Raw genomic sequence first — 23,591 nt, forward strand, 5'->3', positions numbered from 1 at the left:
GGAAGATGGCGCCCGAAGCCCTGTAGTGGAGACACAAATAGTCTCCAGAGCAGGGATTCGGCAGCCATCTTCCCATAGCCCCGCTCTGCCTCCGGGAGCCAGTCCCCGCAGTGGGCTGCGGGGAGATGAACCGGGCACGGGCGGGCAGCGGCGGGAAAGAGGCAGAAGGATGGGACCCAGGTGAGGGAGGGGGGGGATCTGCCCCCCCCCTCCCCGCTGCTGTCCCCCACCCCTCCTTCTAGCGCTGCTCTTCCCCTATCATGGGGGGGTCGTGGCGACACCCCCTTGAGTGTCAGTCACCCGGGGCGCCACGCCCCCCTGCGCCCAATGGTAGGGACGCCACTGGGAGGAAGCTTCTGCACTGTAGACGAGCTGAGAAATGAGTGACACTGATGGCTGCTGCTGCGTGTGAAGGCAAGCTGGCTACCTATACTGAGAGGGAGAGCAGGAAAAGGAGGGATTAAGGGAGCGATCTGGCTACCTATACTGGAGGGAAAGGGGGCGGGGTCATCTGGCTACCTATACTGGAGGGAAAGGGGGCGGGGTCATCTGGCTACCTATACTGGAGGGAAAGGGGGCGGGGTCATCTGGCTACATATACTGGAGGGAAGGGGGAGGGGTCATCTGGCTACCTATACTGGAGGGAAGGGGGAGGGGTCATCTCGCTACCTATACTGAAGGGGGGCAGCTGGTGACAGTGGCCTTGGGCAGTAAAGAGTAAAAATCTGGCCCTGATCTAAACACCATTTGTACATTTAACTCCACCCATGACTACATTCTGTCACTGAAACTCTAGCTACGCCTCTGCATCCAGGACAGCATCTTTTCCTCCAATATCTCATCGTATCACCTCAAGCCCTTGGTGACTAACAGGGATTGTCAATGACATGCTAATAACTGTGACTTGCTCTCCGGTTTCTTTCAAACTGTAATGGTGGCCATACATGGTACAATTTTTTCATCCAATCTTACCATTTCTATGTAATATAAGGGAACTGCCTAAATTATCCTTTCAGTATATTCACTTAATGTACCCTTATACTACATAGAAATGGTAAGATTGTATGAAAAATTTTTTTTACCATGTATGGCCAGCATAAGCCAATGGGAACTGGCCCAAATGAATTTCCTGTTTATTCCGAATATGGCGCCGATTCCAAGCAAATATTATTTACATCTTTAGAAATCAGTCAAGAGAAGAGAGTAATCTGGTTACCATTAGCGACAGTTCTGCAGTTTGGTATTCTTTGCCTTCATATACTGGTCAGAAACGGGACTATTGCCAGCAGGATACTTATTTAAAGGACAACTGATCTGAGAGGGATATGGAGGCTGCCATATTTATTTCCTTATAAACAGTACCAGTTGCCTGGCTGTCCTGCTGATCCTCTGCCTCTAATACCTTTAGCCATAGCCCCTGAACAAGCATGCAGCAGGTCAGGTGATCTTGTCAGATCTGACAAGATTAGCTGCATGCTTGTTTCTGGTGTGATTCAGACACTGCTGCAGCCAAATAGACCAGCAGGGCAGCCAGGCAACTGGTATTGTTTAAAAGGAAATAAATATGGTAGTCTCCATATCCCTCCCACTTCTGTTGTTCTTTAGGAGTAATCTTAAAGTGATTTTAACATACAGTAATGCTGAATGAACAAATTCTAGAGTTGGGAAAGGTTATGAAGGGTTCTGAAACTTTTTGTAGGTAACCGTTCTTTATGAGAGCGGTGGATCGTTGGCAGTGGATGGACGTGTCGCTCACCTTTCTTGTTCTTGGCGGCCTGAGAGCTGACGGCGAGAACGGCCAACAGTACGATGAGACACAAAGCTCGTAACTCCATCCTGCAAGAGAGGAACAGGAAATGACACGCTGACCCAGGTATGAACAGGAAGTCACTAAAATCACCACGATAGAAGCCATTTATTAAAATGGAATGCTATTAAGGCCTGGGACCCACTAAAGCGTTATTTCTGAGCGTTTTGGGATCGCTGTCATTCCCTAGCGATTTCCCTAAATGCTCTGCCAATGTAAATGGATGGGACAGATTCCACTAGAGCGATTAGGGAAATCGCAATGGCAGGACATGCAGCGTTTTGGGAGTGTTTCCATTCTAATGTATTGTAAACAAGCTGTGAAATCGATCCCAAAATCGCTACCACAAATCGCTTCGCTAGCGATGGCGCTTTCTAGTGGGGCCCAGGCCTAATAGAGAATTTCCAGCTTGCATGCAATGGGAATTGGGCCAATCCAAATTGGCAGGTAGAGCACTTGATTGTCCCAATCCCATGGCGAATACAATTTGCAAACAAGCTAGAATTCCTATCCGCTTATTGACCATTTATAGCCATTAAATATCTTTCAACATCCATCCATAGCATTTTCTAACTTTTTATAGGAGAACTCACGGGAAACTGCATTTTAGCTGCTATAATTTGACTTAAAGGACAACTGTAGTGAGAGGGATATGAAGGCTGCCATATTTATTTCCTTTTAAACAATACCAGTTGCCTGGCAGTCCTGCTGATCTATTTGGCTGCAGTAGTGGCTGAATCACACACCTGAAACAAGCATGCAGCTAATCTTGTCTGATGTGACAATAATGTCAAACACCTGGTCTTCTGCATGCTTGTTCAGGGTCTCTAGGGTGAAAGTATTAAGGCTCATACACACATCAGACCATAGTCTTTGGAAAATGAAAGATCAGACCAATGTTACCACCCTCCATGTAGTATGAGAGCCATACTCTACACAGTCTTTTCTATGGAGCTGCACTCCCCATCAGACAGAAATCTTACCCCCTTCCATGTAGTATGAGAGCCACACCTACACAGTCTATTCTATGGAGCTGCACTCCCCATCATACAGAAATCTTACCCCCTTCCATGTAGTATGAGAGCCACACCTACACAGTCTATTCTATGGAGCTGAACTCCCCATCAGACAGAAATCTTACCCCCTTCCATGTAGTATGAGAGCCATACCTACACAGTCTATTCTATGGAGCTGCACTCCCCATCAGACAGAAATCTTACCCCCTTCCATGTAGTATGAGAGCCATACCTACACAGTCTATTCTATGGAGCTGCACTCCCCATCAGACAGAAATCTTACCCCCTTCCATGTAGTATGAGAGCCACACCTACACAGTCTATTCTATGGAGCTGCACTCCCCATCAGACAGAAATCTTACCCCCTTCCATGTAGTATGAGATCCACACCTACACAGTCTATTCTATGGAGCTGCACTCCCCATCAGACAGAAATCTTACCCCCTTCCATGTAGTATGAGAGCCACACCTACACAGTCTATTCTATGGAGCTGAACTCCCCATCAGATAGAGATCTTACCGCCTTCCATGTAGTATGAGATCCACACCTACACAGTCTATTCTATGGAGCTGCACTCCCCATCAGACAGAAATCTTACCCCCTTCCATGTAGTATGAGAGCCACACCTACACAATCTATTCTATGGAGCTGCACTCCCCATCAGACAGACATCTTACCCCCTTCCATGTAGTATGAGAGCCATACTCTACACAGTCTATTCTATGGAGCTGCACTCCCCATCAGACAGAAATCTTACCCCCTTCCATGTAGTATGAGAGCCATACTCTACACAGTCTATTCTATGGAGCTGCACTCCCCATCAGACAGAAATCTTACCCCCTTCCATGTAGTATGAGAGCCACACCTACACAGTCTATTCTATGGAGCTGCACTCCCCATCAGACAGAAATCTTACCCCCTTCCATGTAGTATGAGAGCCACACCTACACAGTCTATTCTATGGAGCTGCACTCCCCATCAGACAGAGATCTTACCCCCTTCCATGTAGTATGAGAGCCACACCTACACAGTCTATTCTATGGAGCTGAACTCCCCATCAGACAGAAATCTTTGCAAGATGCTGCACACAAAGATGCTGTACACATGCAACAGATCAGTATCTGCAAAAGATCTGTTCCTGCAAAAGATCCGTTCCTGCAAATTGCATTCATAGTCTATGAGGTCTGCAGATCATCATACACAATTTGTTTAACAGACATTCATCTGCAGACTGCAGATCAGATCCACCAGGATGGATTTTCAGATCTGCAGATGATTGTCTGATCTGCAGATGAATTTCAATTAAACCAGGTGTGTATGATGATCTGCAGATCTCATAGACTATGAATGCAATTTGCAGGAACGCATCTTTTGCAGGAACAGATCTTTTGCAGATACTGATCTTTTGTGTCTGTACAGCATCTGTGTGTGCAGCATCTTGCAAAGATTTCTGTCTGATGGGGAGTGCAGCTCCATAGAATAGACTGTGTAGGTGTGGCTCTCATACTACATGGAAGGGGGTAAGATCTCTGATGGGGAGTGCAGCTCCATAGAATAGACTGTGTAGGTATGGCTCTCATACTACATGGAAGGGGGTAAGATTTCTATCTGATGGGGAGTGCAGCTCCATAGAATAGACTGTGTAGGTGTGGCTCTCATACTACATGGAAGGGGGTAAGATTTCTGTCTGATGTGGAGTGCAGCTCCATAGAATAGACTGTGTAGTTATGGCTCTCATATTACATGGAAGGGGGTAAGATTTCTGTCTGATGGGGAGTGCAGCTCCATAGAATAGACTGTGTAGGTATGGCTCTCATACTACATGGAAGGGGGTAAGATTTCTGTCTGATGGGGAGTGCAGCTCCATAGAATAGACTGTGTAGGTGTGGCTCTCATACTACATGGAAGGGGGTAAGATTTCTGTCTGATGGGGAGTTCAGCTCCATAGAATAGACTGTGTAGTCTATGGCTCTCATACTACATGGAAGGGGGTAAAATTGGTCTGTGATCTTTCATTTTCCAAAGACTATGGTCTGGTGTGTGTATGAGCTTTAGGGTACATACACACATCAGACTAAAATGAAAGATCACAGACCAATCTTACCACCCTTCCTGTAGTATAAGAGCCATACTCTACACAGTCTTTTCTATGGAGCTGAACTCCACACCAGGAAAAAAATCTCTGCAGGCTGCTGCACACACAGATGCTGTACAGACACAAAAGATCAGTATCTGCAAAAGATCTGTTCCTGCCAAAAATCCATTCCTGCAAATTGCAATGATAGTCTATGAGATCTGCAGATCATCCTACACACATGATTTAACTGACATTCATCTGCAGATCAGATCCACCAGGATGGATTTTCAGATCTGCAGATCTGCAGATGAATGTCAGTTAAATCATGTGTGTATGATGATCTGCAGATCTCAGACTATCATAGCAATTTGCAGGAATGGATTTTTGGCAGGAACAGATCTTTTGCAGATACTGATCTTTTGTGTCTGTACAGCATCTTTGTGTGCAGCATCTTGCAAAGATTTCTGTCTGATGTGGAGTTCAGCTCCATAGAAAAGACTGAGTAGAGTATGGCTCTTATACTACAGGAAGGGTGGTAAGATTGGTCTGTGATCTTTCATTTTCCAAAGACTATGGTCTGATGTCTGTATGTGGCCTTAGAGGCAGAGGATCAGTAGGACAGCCAGGCAACTGGCATTGCTTAAAAGGAAATATATTTGGCAGTATCCATATCACTCTCACTTCAGTTGTCCTTTTAATGCAATATTTGTTAATTTTAGGCAGATTGGAACTGGACCGGATCAGAATAATCAGCAACGGAATCTGATTGATCTAATTCCAGACTGGCTAATCTGCAACCTGAAGTGAAAATAAACTTATGAGAAAATGATTTGTATGTTTAGTACAGCTAAGAAATAGAACATTGCTAGCACAGGTATGAGTCTCCTATTGTTTCCAGTACAGGAAGAGTTAAAAAAAAAAAAAAACTTAACTATGCAAAAGAGCTTCTCTGAGCTTCAGTCTTGTTTTCTGAAGCACTTTAACAGCTAAGAAACAGTGAGAGACAGCTTGAGATGAGGTTTTCCTGCAGGCAAGTTCAAAGGGTCATTAGCTCTGCATTATTTTATAGCTTAAAGGAAAACTGTAGAGAGAGATGCGGAGGCTGCCATATTTATTTTCTTTTAAACAATACCAGTTGCCTGGCAGTCCTACTGATCTATTTGGCTGCAATAATGTCTGACACCAGAAACAAGCATGCAACTAATCTTGTCAGATCTGACAATAATGTCAGAAACCCCTGACCTGCTGCATGCTTGTTCAGGGGCTATGGCTAAATGTATTTAAGCAGGACAGCCAGGCAACTGGTATTGTTTAAAAGGAAATAAATATGGCAGCCTCTCACTTCAGTTGTCATTCAAAAGACAGAGTGTAGTTTCTACACTGCAAGTATGACAGAATGATGCAATGTTATAAAAAAAAAAAGCCATATAACTGACAATAAAAATTAGACTTTTCTTTGCTACTAATGGTCTATTTGTTATCCTATCTACACATACAATTCATTATATCATAAGTTTTGGGGGTGTTTCTGCATGAAGAAACATGCTCAGCACACAATCATTAGCATATCAGGTGTCCATCTCTAATCTTTGCTCAGCAGGTGGGAGAATCTATTCCTTTCACAGCTCTACTGCTGCAATGTCTCATTCATTCCACAGGGGGGAGCAAGCATCACATCTGTGGGTATGACATTGGGAAGTGCTACTTTTTCTTTACTAGAGACATTCCTTTTCCTTTCCTAGTTTATCTAGACTTGTTTAGTTTTGTTCTGTCAATTTATCAAGTCTCCTATTGGCCCAGCGCACACCAAAAACCTCTAGCAAGTCTGCAAAACGCTAGAGGTTTTTATAGCAGATTTCAAAACCATTCCAGGCATGTTTAGGGCCCTTTCACACTTCAGCGTTTTGCTGGCAATTTCAGCAGTACGCTCAAACGCTAGTGCTTTTGAAAGCGCTAGTGTAATAAAACCCTATGAGTCCGTTCTTACTTGGGCGATTTGCGCTAATCGCTGCAAATCGCCCAAAATCACAAAACCGAAACGCGTAGCCTGCACCATTATCAGGCGATTTCCCGGCGGTCGCGTTTCAGTGCTATAGAAGCGCTAAACGCGATCACGGAGAAACCGCTGCAGTGTCCAGTGATTTTTCCGTGTGAAATCCTGGAAAAATTACTCCCGCAAGTTTTGCTCTTTCAAGTGTCTATGGGGCCTTAGAGACGTTTTTTCTAAACATGCTTAGCGTTTTTTGGAATGTTTTTGTGTAGCAGATTTCATATATTGTTACAGTAAAGCTGTTGCTAAGGGCTCTTTCACACTAGAGGCTGCGGTAGAAAAGGCTGAAAGTCAGCCTTTTGCTTAACGCCAATACATAGCGTTTTCAAAGCCTTTTGAAAGAGTTTTACAGCCCATATGAAAACGTCCTTTTTTTTTTCTTCAATAAAAATAAGTGAACAAGATAGCTGTAAAACGCTTTGAAAACGCTTTGAAAACGCTGAAGTTGGCGTTTTCCATTGACTATCATTGAAACGCCAACAGCCAACTTCGGCTGTTAACAGCCCTGAAAAAGCTCCTGGGAGCGTTGCAACGCCAAAACGCCGAGTTAGATGTGAAAGGTAAAATGAAAGTCTATGGACTTTCTTTTACCTAGCAAAACGCCAACTTCGGCCGTGGCGTTAAAACGCCGAAAAAGTCCTCTGGTGTGAAAGGGCCCTGAACAGCTTCTGTAACAACGCCTGGAAAGCCTCTGATCTGGCGTTTTTCAGAGCTGTTTTCCACTTTCCTATTCTTCAAGGCAGAAACGTCTCAGATCTCTAAAAAATGCTGCAGCCCCGAGTTTGCGTTTGGGGAAAAAACGAACCGCTCTGGTGTGCACCATCCCATTCACTTTCATTAGCCAAACGGTTTCCCCCTGCAAGCGTTTTAGAAAACGCTCCAGAACCGCTCTGGTGTGCTCCAGCCCATTGAGTGATTTTTCTTCTCCCTGCTTCTTTCTCTATTAAAGAGCCTCAATATATTGAATTTATTTTTTGGGGGGATAGGTGTTCTCAGTTCATTTATTGTACATTAATAGCAAGAGGAACAGGAAGGACAACTATAGGAGGCGAGTCTAAGGGCTCGTTTCCACCATAGCGAATCCGCATGCGGCGATGAGATGCGGATTCGCTTGTTACACTGAAGTGGCCGGGGCGGTTTCCACATGTGCGGCGTGCGGGAGCGATTTGGCGGCGGGCCAAATCTGCACGACGGGACCCACAGAATTCGCCTGCGTCGGGAATCCGTGCGAATCGCCGCTAATGTATTTAAAAGTAAAAACGCATGCGTTTGTTACATGCGTTTTTACCCGCGATTTCGCGTGCGATTTCGCACCTTTTTCAATGTTATTTTGCCCTGGCAGTGTCATGGTTAATTTCGCATGGCACCCTGCCATGCGAAATCGCACGCGAAATCGCGGGTAAAAACGCATGCGGAAACGCATCCGCATGCGTTTTTACAAGCGTCGGAATGCGGGCGAAATCGCGTCGCAACAGTGGAAACGAGCCCTAAGGACAGAACCCCTTATGTAACATCCACTCCGACTTCAAGATCAGCTCACATGTTAGTACGTAAAAAACTGTGAAAAATCGCTTTGTAGCTACACAAAAGAGACAGACATTTTTAGCACTGATTGTTTTCTGTTAAATTGGAAAATGTGAGTTTAGGTCAATTTCAATCTATAGAGGAACAACTATGTATAACGACATACTTTGGCCAAAAATTTACTATGGCAACATTCACACTTGAAGGATACCCGAACTGACACGTGACATGATGAGATAGACATGGGTATGTACCATGGGTATGTGCCAAACACACAAATAACTAGGCTGTGTTCCTTTTTTTTTTTCTTTCTCTGCCTGAAAGAGTTAAAAATCACATGACAGTTTCTGTATGGGTCATGATGGGGGTCAGAACCAGTTTGCACTATAGCATAACCCTCACTGATAAGGAATTACAACCATAAAACACTCTACTGACAGAAAATGGCTTCTGAGAGCAGGAAAGAGATAAGAGTCATAGTTAAGTTCGTAGATTTTAGCTCTGGTGTAATTCAAGGAATGTGTCATTGAGCAGAAACCATAAAAACCTTGAAACTATAAAACTCTGGAATATTTTTTTTTATTTTTTTTTTGAAAACCGATCTGTATAAAAACTGATCTGTGGCACAGATCCGTTTTTTTACTTTCAATAATTTCTTATTGAAAATATGCGATACGATACATTGATATTAACAGATGCAGATTAACATGACTTTACATCCAACAAACATTTGAACATCGATAACCAATTATAACATTTATAACGTAGAAAATGCTCTACCACGTACTGGTAGCCCTAGTGTAACCACAGCGTATGTTTATAAGCTGAACCAGTTTGGGCCCTGTAAGCTGAGGTTGTGTGGAGCCGGTGTAGTATGTTTTAACTTCCTTACTGATGTTAAACTAGACAGGTAATATGGAAGGTCATAAAGGTTTAGTCTAGATTCTGGGTCATTCTCGATATTTAATGGATATTTATTTACAGCTGCTGCCTATTCTCACTCCTCGAGGCAAGGATGTCCCTGAGTGAGGTAGGCAGTGTTATTGGAGGCCTGCAACGTCAGTGGGATGGGGAGAGGGGGGGGGGGGGGGGGGAGGGGAAGGTAGGGAGGGTGAGGTATAAGTATTATGAAGGAGGGTGAACCAAACTCTTTAAGCTGACTTGCTTGGTTCTATGATGTTACATTACTTCGTTTTACAATAATTAGTTTTATTATATTATGTTGTGTTGTCCCAGTCAATTTTTAGGTGATTAGTCGGGGCGCCTGGCCGTTCCCTAATCAGAAATAGTTTTTCCATCTGGAGATTGAATTCTACTGATACTCGTAGTTGAGTGAGGTTAGGAGTATCAACGGAGCCCCAGTTTGATAATATTAGTTGTCTCATAGCACATATTAATTGGACTGTTACAGTTTGATAAGATAGTGGAATAGCTAAACTCTGGAATATTTAAAGAGACTCCGTAATAAAACGTTGGCCCTGAAGACTGATGCGGTCGTGTGCTTTGTCTAGTACCCTGGATCGTTCCTTATGAGATGCAGTGTGGTGTGTGTGGAGAAGGAAGGGGGGGGGGGGGGGTGTCTGTCGTGGCTGAAGCCTTTTCCATTTGTTTCCTACGTTTCTGAGAAATATGCAGCAAGTTGTGCTTTTTGAAAAACGCACATTGTAAAACGCACATATATCCGTTTATTTAATGGGGTCCATAGACTTTCATCGTGGGCAAAGACGCTAGCGTTTTCCGCAACACTAGCGATTCTGCCCGGTGTGTTCCCAGCCTGAATCTATCGTCATACAACATTGGTTTGCTCTGCCCATGTGGTTTGAATTTAGTCCTGAGTACACCCAATTAGTAGCGATCATTTGGCAGAGAGACTCCTTACCTTGTCTGGTTTAGACATTAGTATACATGTTGGCTCGCAGTCCAGCCTCAGTGGCTTTATACTGAGATACCCTCTCGCTAGCAGCAATCACAAGCGCAGAAGGCCTGGAACCCACTAGCAGTGCTTTTCTAAGCTTGTTGTAAGCACTTATTGATTTTTTTTTTTTTTTTTTGCTCTACTATTTTTGATTGTTGAACAATATTTTTTACATAGCTTGTTACTTAATTTTTTCTTTTCTTTTTTGTTCATTTGAATTAACCACTTAATGACAAGCTGACTTATAAAAACATCCTGCTAGAGCCTCTAAATGGCTCCAGGATGTTTTTATAAGTAAGACAGTGCTGCTGCCGCTGTGCGCGTGTGTGCACATGCGCGCTCCCGCGGGTACACGTGCAAAAAAAAAAACACCAAAGAAAAAATACACCTTTATTTCCAAATGATATATTGTCACCATACTTTGTACTAGAGACATAATTAAAATCTTGTGATAACCAGAACAAATGGGCAGATACAATGTGTGGGTTTTATGCACAGTAGCAGTGTTTAAACTATAGGGGATGAAATTGGAGAAATAGTGTATTTTTTTAATTTTTCCTCGTTTTTCCCTTTAAAATGCATAGAAAATAAAGTAATTACTAGAAACAAATATCACCCCCCAAAAAGCCCAATTGGTGCTGAAAAAAACAAGCTATAGATCATTTCATTGTGATTAGTAGTGATTAAGCTATTGGCAAATGAAAGGGATGAGCACTGAAAGGTGAAAATCGCTCGTCCGTTACGGTATAACCCTTTGGGGTGAAGTGGTTAATATCTTGGTAAAGTTGGTCAGTAGTTGTCAATACCTTTTTTGAGCAAGTTATAGATTTTCTTTGACGTTGCTGGTACTGGCAGTTGGGTACATTCATTACTGTCGCAGGGTAAAACCGAAAAACGTCTCACCCTGTGTCGGCACAAACTCCTTCCCCATGGTAATTACTATTCCCCCTGCGAGTTGCAGCAACTGGGGGGAGACACGTAATTCCGGCGCCGGCTACTGCCTGCGGTCGAATCGCCTTTTTCTTTTAGCTAATTTGTACGACATAAAGTAGCTACGCTGCAATGGCACCAAAATGATCAACGCAGCGCTACACCGAAATCAGCTACCTCGCTGGCAGTTACTAGTGTAGATGTTAGTTTACACACATACACACGCCCAATTTTGACTGGCCAATCGCTGGCCAATTTTTCCACTTCCATGTAGTATAAAGTCCCTCAGGCTTTGAATACAATAATGATATTAAAATGTGCTCATTCAGCATTAACGCTATTTGGGTGCTAGTGCAACCAAACCAAAACCAACGCAAGTGCTTTCATTTCCAATGTTTCGTGACCGCAAAGGGTCTCTTTGTCAAGAATTCAATATCTAGAATTCTTTAGGCTTACTCACCAGAGGAACCACCAGGACAGAACACCGGCTCTGGTAAGTAGTATACCTTTCTATGGAATTCTGGATATTTATTTAATGCTTGACAAAGCGACCCTTTGTGAACCAGCTATTGGCCTCTTAACTCCTAAAAGCGTACGAGAGGAATCAGCGCCGGGAGACTTGGGCGCAGGATACAGCCGGTATATGGCTGATCCTGCTGCTGCACAAGTCCGGGCAGAAACAGGAAGTGAAAAGCGTGCCTGGCCAACCTATACTGGGGACAAATGTACCTGGCTAACCTATACTGGGGGCATCTGTACCTGGATAACCTATACTGGGGTCAACTGTACCTGGCCAACCTATACTGGGGGCATCTGTACCTGGATAACCTATACTGGGGGCAACTGTACCTGGCTAACCTATACTGGGGACAAATGTACCTGGCCAACCTATACTGGGGGCAACTGTACCTGGCTAACCTATACTGGGGGCAACTGTACCTGGCTAACCTATACTGGGGGCAACTGTACCTGGCCAACCTATACTGGGGGCAACTGTACCTGGCTAACCTATACTGGGGGCAACTGTACCTGGCCAACCTATGCTGGGGCAACTGTACCTGGCTAACCTATACTGGGGGCAACTGTACCTGGCTAACCTATACTGGGGGCATCTATACCTGGCTAACCTATACTGGGGGAACTGTACATGGCCAACCTATACTGGGGGAACTGTACCTGGCCAACCTATACTGGGGACAAATGTACCTGGCTAACCTATACTGGGGGCATCTATACCTGGCTAACCTATACTGGGGGAACTGTACATGGCCAACCTATACTGGGGACATCTGTACCTGGCCAACCTATACTGGGGACAAATGTACCTGGCTAACCTATACTGGGGACAAATGTACCTGGCTAACCTATACTGGGGGAACTGTACCTGGCCAACCTATACTGGGGGAACTGTACCTGGCCAACCTATACTGGGGGAACTGTACCTTTGTGAACCAGCTATTGGCCTCTTAACTCCTAAAAGCGTACGAGAGGAATCAGCGCCGGGAGACTTGGGCGCAGGATACAGCCGGTATATGGCTGATCCTGCTGCTGCACAAGTCCGGGCAGAAACAGGAAGTGAAAAGCGTGCCTGGCCAACCTATACTGGGGACAAATGTACCTGGCTAACCTATACTGGGGGCATCTGTACCTGGATAACCTATACTGGGGGCAACTGTACCTGGCCAACCTATACTGGGGGCATCTGTACCTGGATAACCTATACTGGGGGCAACTGTACCTGGCTAACCTATACTGGGGACAAATGTACCTGGCCAACCTATACTGGGGGCAACTGTACCTGGCTAACCTATACTGGGGGCAACTGTACCTGGCCAACCTATACTGGGGGCAACTGTACCTGGCTAACCTATACTGGGGGCAACTGTACCTGGCCAACCTATGCTGGGGCAACTGTACCTGGCTAACCTATACTGGGGGCAACTGTACCTGGCTAACCTATACTGGGGGCATCTATACCTGGCTAACCTATACTGGGGGAACTGTACATGGCCAACCTATACTGGGGGAACTGTACCTGGCCAACCTATACTGGGGACAAATGTACCTGGCTAACCTATACTGGGGGCATCTATACCTGGCTAACCTATACTGGGGGAACTGTACATGGCCAACCTATACTGGGGACATCTGTACCTGGCCAACCTATACTGGGGACAAATGTACCTGGCTAACCTATACTGGGGACAAATGTACCTGGCTAACCTATACTGGGGGAACTGTACCTGGCCAACCTATACTGGGGGAACTGTACCTGGCCAACCTATACTGGGGGAACTGTACCTGGCCAACCTATACTGGGGGCATCTGTACCTGGCTAACCTATACTGGGGGCATCTGTACCTGGCCAACCTATACTGGGGGGAACTGTACCTGGCCAACCTATACTGGGGGAACTGTACCTGGCCAACCTATACTGGGGGCAACTGTACCTGGCCAACCTACACTGGGGGAACTGTACCTGGCCAACCTATACTGGGGGCAACTGTACCTGGCCAACCTATACTGGGGGCAACTGTACCTGACTAACCTATACTGGGGACACCTATACTGGGGGAACTGTACCTGGCCAACCTATACTGGGGGAACTGTACCTGGCCAACCTATACTGGGGGCAACTGTACCTGGCCAACCTACACTGGGGGAACTGTACCTGGCCAACCTATACTGGGGGCAACTGTACCTGGCTAACCTATACTGGGGGCATCTGTACCTGGCTAACCTATACAGGGGGCATCTGTACCTGGCTAACCTATACTGGGGGCAACTGTACCTGGCTAACCTATACTGGGGGCAACTGTACCTGGCCAACCTATACTGGGGGCAACTGTACCTGGCTAACCTATACCGGGGACAAATGTACCTGGCTAACCTATACTGGGGGCATCTATACCTGGCTAACCTATACTGGGGGAACTGTACATGGCCAACCTATACTGGGGACATCTGTACCTGGCCAACCTATACTGGGGACAAATGTACCTGGCTAACCTATACTGGGGACAAATGTACCTGGCTAACCTATACTGGGGCAACTGTACCTGGCCAACCTATACTGGGGGAACTGTACCTGACCAACCAACCTATACTGGGGGAACTGTACTGGCCAACCTATACTGGGGGAACTGTACCTGGCCAACCTATACTGGGGGAACTGTACCTGGCCAACCTATACTGGGGCATCTGTACCTGGCTACCTATACTGGGGCAACTGTACCTGGCCAACCTATACTGGGGGCATCTGTACCTGGCCAACCTATACTGGGGGCAACTGTACCTGGCTAACCTATACTGGGGGCAACTGTACTGGCTAACCTATACTGGGGGCAACTGTACCTGGCTAACCTATACTGGGGAACTGTACCTGGCCAACCTATACTGGGGGCATCTGTACCTGGCTAACCTATACTGGGGGCATCTGTACCTGCCAACCTATACTGGGGGCATCTGTACCTGGCCAACCTATACTGGGGGAACTGTACCTGGCCAACCTATACTGGGGACTGTACCTGGCCAACCTATACTGGGGGAACTGTACCTGGCCAACCTATACTGGGGGAACTGTACCTGGCCAACCTATACTGGGGGAACTGTACCTGGCCAACCTATACTGGGGGCATCTGTACCTGGCTAACCTATACTGGGGGCATCTGTACCTGGCCAACCTATACTGGGGGAACTGTACCTGGCCAACCTATACTGGGGGAACTGTACCTGGCCAACCTATACTGGGGGCAACTGTACCTGGCCAACCTACACTGGGGGAACTGTACCTGGCCAACCTACACTGGGGGAACTGTACCTGGCCAACCTATACTGGGGGCAACTGTACCTGGCCAACCTATACTAGGGGCAACTGTACCTGACTAACCTATACTGGGGACACCTATACTGGGGGAACTGTACCTGTCCAACCTATACTGGGGGAACTGTACCTGGCCAACCTATACTGGGGGCAACTGTACCTGGCCAACCTACACTGGGGAACTGTACCTGGCCAACCTATACTGGGGGCAACTGTACCTGGCTAACCTATACTGGGGGCATCTGTACCTGGCTAACCTATACAGGGGGCATCTGTACCTGGCTAACCTATACTGGGGGCAACTGTACCTGGCTAACCTATACTGGGGGCAACTGTACCTGGCCAACCTATACTGGGGGCAACTGTACCTGGCTAACCTATACTGGGGACAAATGTACCTGGCTAACCTATACTGGGGGCATCTATACCTGGCTAACCTATACTGGGGACATCTGTACATGGCCAACCTATACTGGGGACATCTGTACCTGGCCAACCTATACTGGGGACAAATGTACCTGACCAACCTATACTGGGGGAACTGTACCTGGCCAACCTATACTGGGGGAACTGTACCTGGCCAACCTATACTGGGGGAACTGTACCTGGCCAACCTATACTGGGGGCATCTGTACCTGGCTAACCTATACTGGGGGCAACTGTACCTGGCCAACCTATACTGGGGGCAACTGTACCTGGCTAACCTATACTGGGGACAAATGTACCTGGCTAACCTATACTGGGGGCATCTATACCTGGCTAACCTATACTGGGGGAACTGTACATGGCCAACCTATACTGGGGACATCTGTACCTGGCCAACCTATACTGGGGACAAATGTACCTGACCAACCTATACTGGGGGAACTGTACCTGGCCAACCTATACTGGGGGAACTGTACCTGGCCAACCTATACTGGGGGAACTGTACCTGGCCAACCTATACTGGGGGAACTGTACCTGGCCAACCTATACTGGGGGCATCTGTACCTGGCTAACCTATACTGGGGGCAACTGTACCTGGCCAACCTATACTGGGGGCATCTGTACCTGGCCAACCTATACTGGGGGCAACTGTACCTGGCTAACCTATACTGGGGGCAACTGTACCTGGCTAACCTATACTGGGGGCAACTGTACCTGGCTAACCTATACTGGGGACAAATGTACCTGGCCAACCTATACTGGGGGCATCTGTACCTGGCTAACCTATACTGGGGGCAACTGTACCTGGCCAACCTATACTGGGGGCATCTGTATCTGGCCAACCTATACTGGGGGCAACTGTACCTGGCTAACCTATACTGGGGGCAACTGTACCTGGCTAACCTATACTGGGGGCAACTGTACCTGGCTAACCTATACTGGGGACAAATGTACCTGACCAACCTATACTGGGGGAACTGTACCTGGCCAACCTATACTGGGGGAACTGTACCTGGCCAACCTATACTGGGGGAACTGTACCTGGCCAACCTATACTGGGGGCATCTGTACCTGGCTAACCTATACTGGGGGCAACTGTACCTGGCCAACCTATACTGGGGGCAACTGTACCTGGCTAACCTATACTGGGGACAAATGTACCTGGCTAACCTATACTGGGGGCATCTATACCTGGCTAACCTATACTGGGGGAACTGTACATGGCCAACCTATACTGGGGGAACTGTACCTGGCCAACCTATACTGGGGACAAATGTACCTGGCTAACCTATACTGGGGGCATCTATACCTGGCTAACCTATACTGGGGGAACTGTACCTGGCCAACCTATACTGGGGACAAATGTACCTGGCCAACCTATACTGGGGGCATCTGTACCTGGCTAACCTATACTGGGGCAACTGTACCTAGCTACTAACACTGGGGCACCTATACCTGGCTACCTACCTATACTGAGGGTGCTTTTGGGGGCTCACTGCAGCTATAACATGTGGTGCAAATTGTTGGGTGCGGTGCAAGCAATCCAATTTGGGGGGGTGCAAGCAATGGTTCGAATCGAATGCCAGCGAACCTAAATGCTCAAATCCTGATGGCTCTTTGGCTAATGTATTGGGTATGAACCCCAAACCCCTCATGGCACATCCACCACGATCTGCACTACACCAAACCAACACAAAATGCTAAGTGTTAAAGAGGACCTGTAGTAGTGTAGTAAATTATTCAGGACGCACACTTTTACAGTAACTACCCCCCCCCCCCCCCCCATCTTTTCTACTGCCTTTAGAACCCTCCATAACAAAATATTCCGCAGAAATCACCTGACAGGTCTTAAGCTGAATACTCGTCTCGCAATGAAGGAAGATGGATCACAGTGATGTCCCACGATGAAGAGTGCTCCCGATCCACCTTCCTACCGGCGGGTATCCGCGACGTTACACCATGGGCGTGAATGGGACATCAAGCGATCGTGGTATTTTGGGCGGAGTTGTCGGGCATCTTAAAGGACCAATTTGCCACAACTGTCGTTATTTCCGCGAGTCATTTAATGTTGTTCATGCGATCACGTGCCTGTACCCTTGTCGCGAGGTCCTGGAAACCATCGCTCATAAAATCGCTGATCATCGGTAAAATAGCGAGGTGGGGTACGGGCGCTAAAGGTGTTGCTGCCTGTGGTGAATTTCAGAATGTAAATAAGGGAGAGGAAAAGTTTTTTACAGCGAGCAAACGCTGACTACATAATCTATAAGGCCTTGTTCACCTCACAAATCGCAATCACGGACACCAGATTTTTGCAATTTTGTGGGCGATTTTTTTTTCTTTTGCGCCTCCCGGCGCTTACCTGTGCGTTAATGATTTTTAGTAAAGCGCTTTTGCAGAGCGATTCGTTTTTTCACTACCTGGGGTCAGGCAGGAAGTGAACTCTTTGACCCGGAAAATAATAAATACAATGGGCTTGATTCACAAAGCGGTGATAACTCAGTTATCACGCCTAAAAGACTTTAGGCGTGATAAGCGGTGCAAAGCTGAGTTATCACCGATTTGTGCTGCTCTTCGCGCGAAGCTCCCGCGCGCAAAGTTTTGCGCGTGTAGCGCACCGCGCTGCGCGCGCAAAGTCCCATAGGGCTCAATGGACGCTGCGCGCGAAGCAGGGCACACTGCGCGCGCAGCGCGGTGCGCTATGCGCGCAAAACTTTGCGCGCGGGAGATCGCGCGAGTTTCTTCTTATCACTCCTAAACTGAGTTTAGGCGTGATAAAGGGCTTTTCACAGGCGTGCAAACACTTTGCACCGCTTTGTGAATCAAGCCCAATGTATTTATTCTAAAAAGTGCTCAGGAAATTGCTATACAAAGCACTTTTTCAAGCGCATTGTGATTTCCCTATACCTTCCATTGAGGCAAAGCGCCCCAAAAATGGTACAGGCATCGCTTTGGTGAGCGGATCGGAATGGAACCGCTCAGATGTGAACACTCTCATGGGATTCATTGCACAAGCACTTTTAGAGCAATTATGAAAATCGCAGACGCTTAACAAAAACCCAAAAGCGCCCGAGGTGTGAACAAGACCTAACCGAGCATTGTAAAAAAAATAGTTATTCATTACGATGTTTTCACTACAGTTCCTAAATGAAAAGGAGGATTTTGGGGTGGGGAAGCTGGGAACAAACGATCACAAGCAGAGCCCCTAAAAATCAAGCTAGAGGCGCCAACAGTCAAATTAGAATGAAAATTGCAATGATATAAGTTTTGAGTGAGATTCCTGGGAAAGAGCTGCACATGGTGTGGCCATTAACCCCGCACATCACTGGCGGTGAGGAATGGAGGGTGGTCAGCGATCTCGCGCACACAGGATGCCCCCCGCTGTCGCTGCTGCTAAGGAATCCTTCACAGCCCCTAAAGAATCCAACAATAAAGAGCAGCTCACAAAGGCAGCCACATTATTCAGAGAATGAGGTCTTCTCCATCCAACCATAGATAATATACTCACCAGGGCACTCCATGAATCCTGCGACCCAGAGGCAGCCCTGTGCTACAAGCTACAAATGTTGTACAGCGCATTGTGCCCCTCCCCCTACACAGGACAACCACAGCGCCAAACCCCCCCTCTACACACAGGACAACCACAGCGACATCCTCCTTCTACACACAGGACCGCTACAGTGCCATCCCCCCTCTACACACAGGACAACGACAGCGCCCACCCCCCTCTACCGCTGCCATCCCCCCTCTACACACAGGACAACCACAGAGCCATCCCCACTCTACACACAGGACAACCACAGCGACATCCCCCCTCTACATACAGGACAACCGCAGCGCCATCCCCGCTCTACACACAGGACAGCCACAGCGACATCCCCCCTCTACATACAGGACAACCGCAGCGCCATTCCTCCTCTACACACAGGACAACCGCAGCGCCATCCCCCCTCTACACACAGGACAACCGCAGCGCCATTCCTCCTCTACACACAGGACAACCGCAGCCCCATCCCCCCTCTACACACAGGACAACCGCAGCGCCATCCCCCCTCTACACACAGGACAACCGCAGCGCCATCCCCCCTCTACACACAGGACAACCACAGCGCCAAACCCCCCCCTCTACACACAGGACAACCACAGCGACATCCTCCTTCTACACACAGGACCGCTACAGTGCCATCCCCCCTCTACACACAGGACAACGACAGCGCCCACCCCCCTCTACCGCTGCCATCCCCCCTCTACACACAGGACAACCACAGAGCCATCCCCCCCTCTACACACAGGACAACCACAGCGACATCCCCCCTCTACATACAGGACAACCGCAGCGCCATCCCCCCTCTACACACAGGACAACCGCAGCCCCATCCCCCCTCTACACACAGGACAACCGCAGCCCCATCCCCCCTCTACACACAGGACAACCGCAGCGCCATCCCCCCTCTACACACAGGACAACCACAGCGCCAACCCCCCCCCCCCCTCTACACACAAGACAACCACAACTACATCCTCCTTCTACACACAGGACAACCACAGCTCCATCCCCCCTCTACACACAGGACAACCGCAGCGCCATCCCCCCCTCTACACACAGTACAACCGCAGCGGCATTCCCCCTCTACACACAGGACAACCGCAGCGCCATTCCCCCTCTACACACAGGACAACCGCAGCGCCATCCCCCCTCTACACACAGGACAACCGCAGCGCCATCCCCCCTCTACACACAGGACAACCACAGCGCCAAACCCCCCCCTCTACACACAGGACAACCACAGCGACATCCTCCTTCTACACACAGGACCGCTACAGTGCCATCCCCCCTCTACACACAGGACAACGACAGCGCCCACCCCCCTCTACCGCTGCCATCCCCCCTCTACACACAGGACAACCACAGAGCCATCCCCACTCTACACACAGGACAACCACAGCGACATCCCCCCTCTACATACAGGACAACCGCAGCGCCATCCCCGCTCTACACACAGGACAGCCACAGCGCCATCCCCCCTCTACACACAGGACAACCGCAGCCCCATCCCCCCTCTACACACAGGACAACCGCAGCGCCATCCCCCCTCTACACACAGGACAACCACAGCGCCAACCCCCCCCCCCCCTCTACACACAAGACAACCACAACTACATCCTCCTTCTACACACAGGACAACCACAGCTCCATCCCCCCTCTACACACAGGACAACCGCAGCGCCATCCCCCCCTCTACACACAGTACAACCGCAGCGGCATTCCTCCTCTACACACAGGACAACCGCAGCCCCATCCCCCCTCTACACACAGGACAACCGCAGCCCCATCCCCCCTCTACACACAGGACAACCGCAGCGCCATCCCCCCTCTACACACAGGACAACCACAGCGCCAACCCCCCCCCCCCCTCTACACACAAGACAACCACAACTACATCCTCCTTCTACACACAGGACAACCACAGCTCCATCCCCCCTCTACACACAGGACAACCGCAGCGCCATCCCCCCCTCTACACACAGTACAACCGCAGCGGCATTCCCCCTCTACACACAGGACAACCGCAGCGCCATTCCCCCTCTACACACAGGACAACCGCAGCGCCATTCCCCCTCTACACACAGGACAACCGCAGTGCCATTCCCCCTCTACACACAGGACAACTACAGCTCCATCCCCCCTATGCACACAGGACAACCGCAGCGCCATCCCGCCTCTACACACAGGACAACCACAGCACCCCCCCCCCCCCTACACACAGGACAACCACAGCGCCATCCCCCCTCTACACACAGGACAACCACAGCGCCATCCCCCCTCTATACACAGGACAATCACAGCACCACCACCCCCCCCCCTCTACACACCGGACAGCCACAGCGCCATCCCCCCTCTACACACAGGACAACCACAGCGCCATCCCCCCTCTACACACAGGACAACCACAGCGCCATCCCCCCTCTACACACAGGACAACCACAGCGCTATCCCCCTTCTACACACCGGATAACCACAGCGCCATCCCGCCTCTACTCACGGGACAACCACAGCGCCATCCCCCCTCTACACACAGGACAACCACAGCGCCATCCCCCCTCTATACACAGGACACTCACAGCACAACCCCCCCGCCCCCTCTACACACCGGACAGCCACAGCGCCATCCCCCCTCTACACACAGGACAATCACAGCACCATCCCCCCTCTACACACGGGACAACCACAGCGCCATCCCCCCTCTACACACCGGATAATCACTGGACATCAACTTTATGTGAGCAAGAAGAAATCCCTTCTGCTCAGCGAATAATTATGCTAATAACTAGTCTCATTCCTGGCAGAACGCTCAGTGCACCCCCCACCCTTATCCTCCCCCTTCCCCCGAAACCGTATCCTCCCGGATCTCAATATTTACATTCCTACGATTGCTGGATATGAGACTCGGCTTTTCTTGGTTAAATATTTATATTAACGAGCTTCTAGTTTAATCTCAAGAATTAAAAATTAGGAGCCAGTAAGTAAGCTTCTCAAAAACGCCCATCAGTGCTGCAGAAATGTGTTTGCAATTTATGGTTATTTAAAAACTACTGCTCTATTTCACTTTACAGCTTTATGTGATTTTATAACACATGTCAGTGCTATATAAATACATGATAATAACATGGTAGGACATTACACTATGACTATGGTAGGGATTAGATTGTGAGCTCCTCTGAGGACAGTCAGTGACATGACTATGTACTCTGTACAGTGCTGCCGAAGATGTCAGTGCTATATAAATACATAATAATAATATGGTAGGACATTAGACTATGACTATGATAGGATTAGATTGTGAGCTCCTCTGAGGAGTCAGTGACATGACTATGTACTCTAATGTGCTGCAGAAGATGTCACTGTTATATAAATACATAATAATAATATGGTAAGACATTACACTATGGCTATGGTAGGATTAGAGTGTGAGCTCCTCTGAGGACAGTCAGTGACATGACTATGTACTCTGTACTGTGTTGCAGAAGATGTCAGTGCTATATAAATACATACGCCTCAATTCACAGAGTATTATCAAACGTTTATCAAACACTTTATCAAACGTTTGATAATTTACCTCATGGGTAAAATCTCACTAAGGTGTTATATATTTGTTGAACGTTTTATCGGTAAAACATTCGATAAATATATAACACCTTACTGAATTTAAAATGAGATTTTACCCATGAGGTTAATTATCAAACGTTTGATAAAGTGTTTGATAAACGTTTGATAATACTCCGTGAATTGAGGCCAAAATAGTAATATGGTAGGACATTAGACTATGGCTATGGTAGGATTAGATTGTGAGCTCCTCTGAGGAGTCAGTGACATGACTATGTACTCTGTAATGTGCTGCAGAAGATGTCAGTGCTATATAAATACATGATAATAACATGGTAGGACATTAGACTATGACTATGGTAGGAATAGATTGTGAGCTCCTCTGAGGACAGTCAGTGACATGACTATGTACTCTGTAATGTGCTGCAGAAGATGTCAGGGCTATATAAATACATAATAATAATATGGTAGGACATTATACTATGACTATGGTAGGATTAGATTGTGAGCTCCTCTGAGGACAGTCAGTGACATGGCTATGTACTCTGTAATGTGCTGCAGAAGAGGTCAGTGCTATATAAATACATAATAATAATATGGTAGGACATTAGACTACTATGGTAGGAATAGATTGTGAGCTCCTCTGAGGATAGTCAGTGACATGGCTATGTACTCTGTAATGTGCTGCAGAAGATGTCAGTGCTATATAAATACATGATAATAACATGGTAGGACATTAGACTATGACTATGGTAGGAATAGATTGTGAGCTCCTCTGAGGACAGTCAGTGACATGACTATGTACTCTGTAATGTGCTGCAGAAGATGTCAGGGCTATATAAATACATAATAATAATATGGTAGGACATTAGACTATGACTATGGTAGGATTAGATTGTGAGCTCCTCTGAGGACAGTCA

General features: G+C 47.7%; 1 protein-coding gene across 1 annotated transcript in view; it reads right to left on the reverse strand.

Annotated features, from left to right (window-relative positions):
* MDK (midkine) overlaps nucleotides 1–23,591 on the reverse strand; it is a 68,355-nt gene that overhangs the window by 18,986 nt on the left and 25,778 nt on the right. The window contains exon 2 of the mRNA XM_068261497.1: nucleotides 1,757–1,836. Within this exon, the coding sequence (XP_068117598.1) occupies nucleotides 1,757–1,835 (79 nt within the window). The 5' untranslated portion in view covers nucleotide 1,836. The remainder of the gene's footprint in view (nucleotides 1–1,756; nucleotides 1,837–23,591) is intronic.

This window comes from Hyperolius riggenbachi, chromosome 11 (genome assembly GCF_040937935.1).
Source record: "Hyperolius riggenbachi isolate aHypRig1 chromosome 11, aHypRig1.pri, whole genome shotgun sequence".
In the NCBI taxonomy this organism is placed as follows: Eukaryota; Metazoa; Chordata; class Amphibia; order Anura; family Hyperoliidae; genus Hyperolius; species Hyperolius riggenbachi.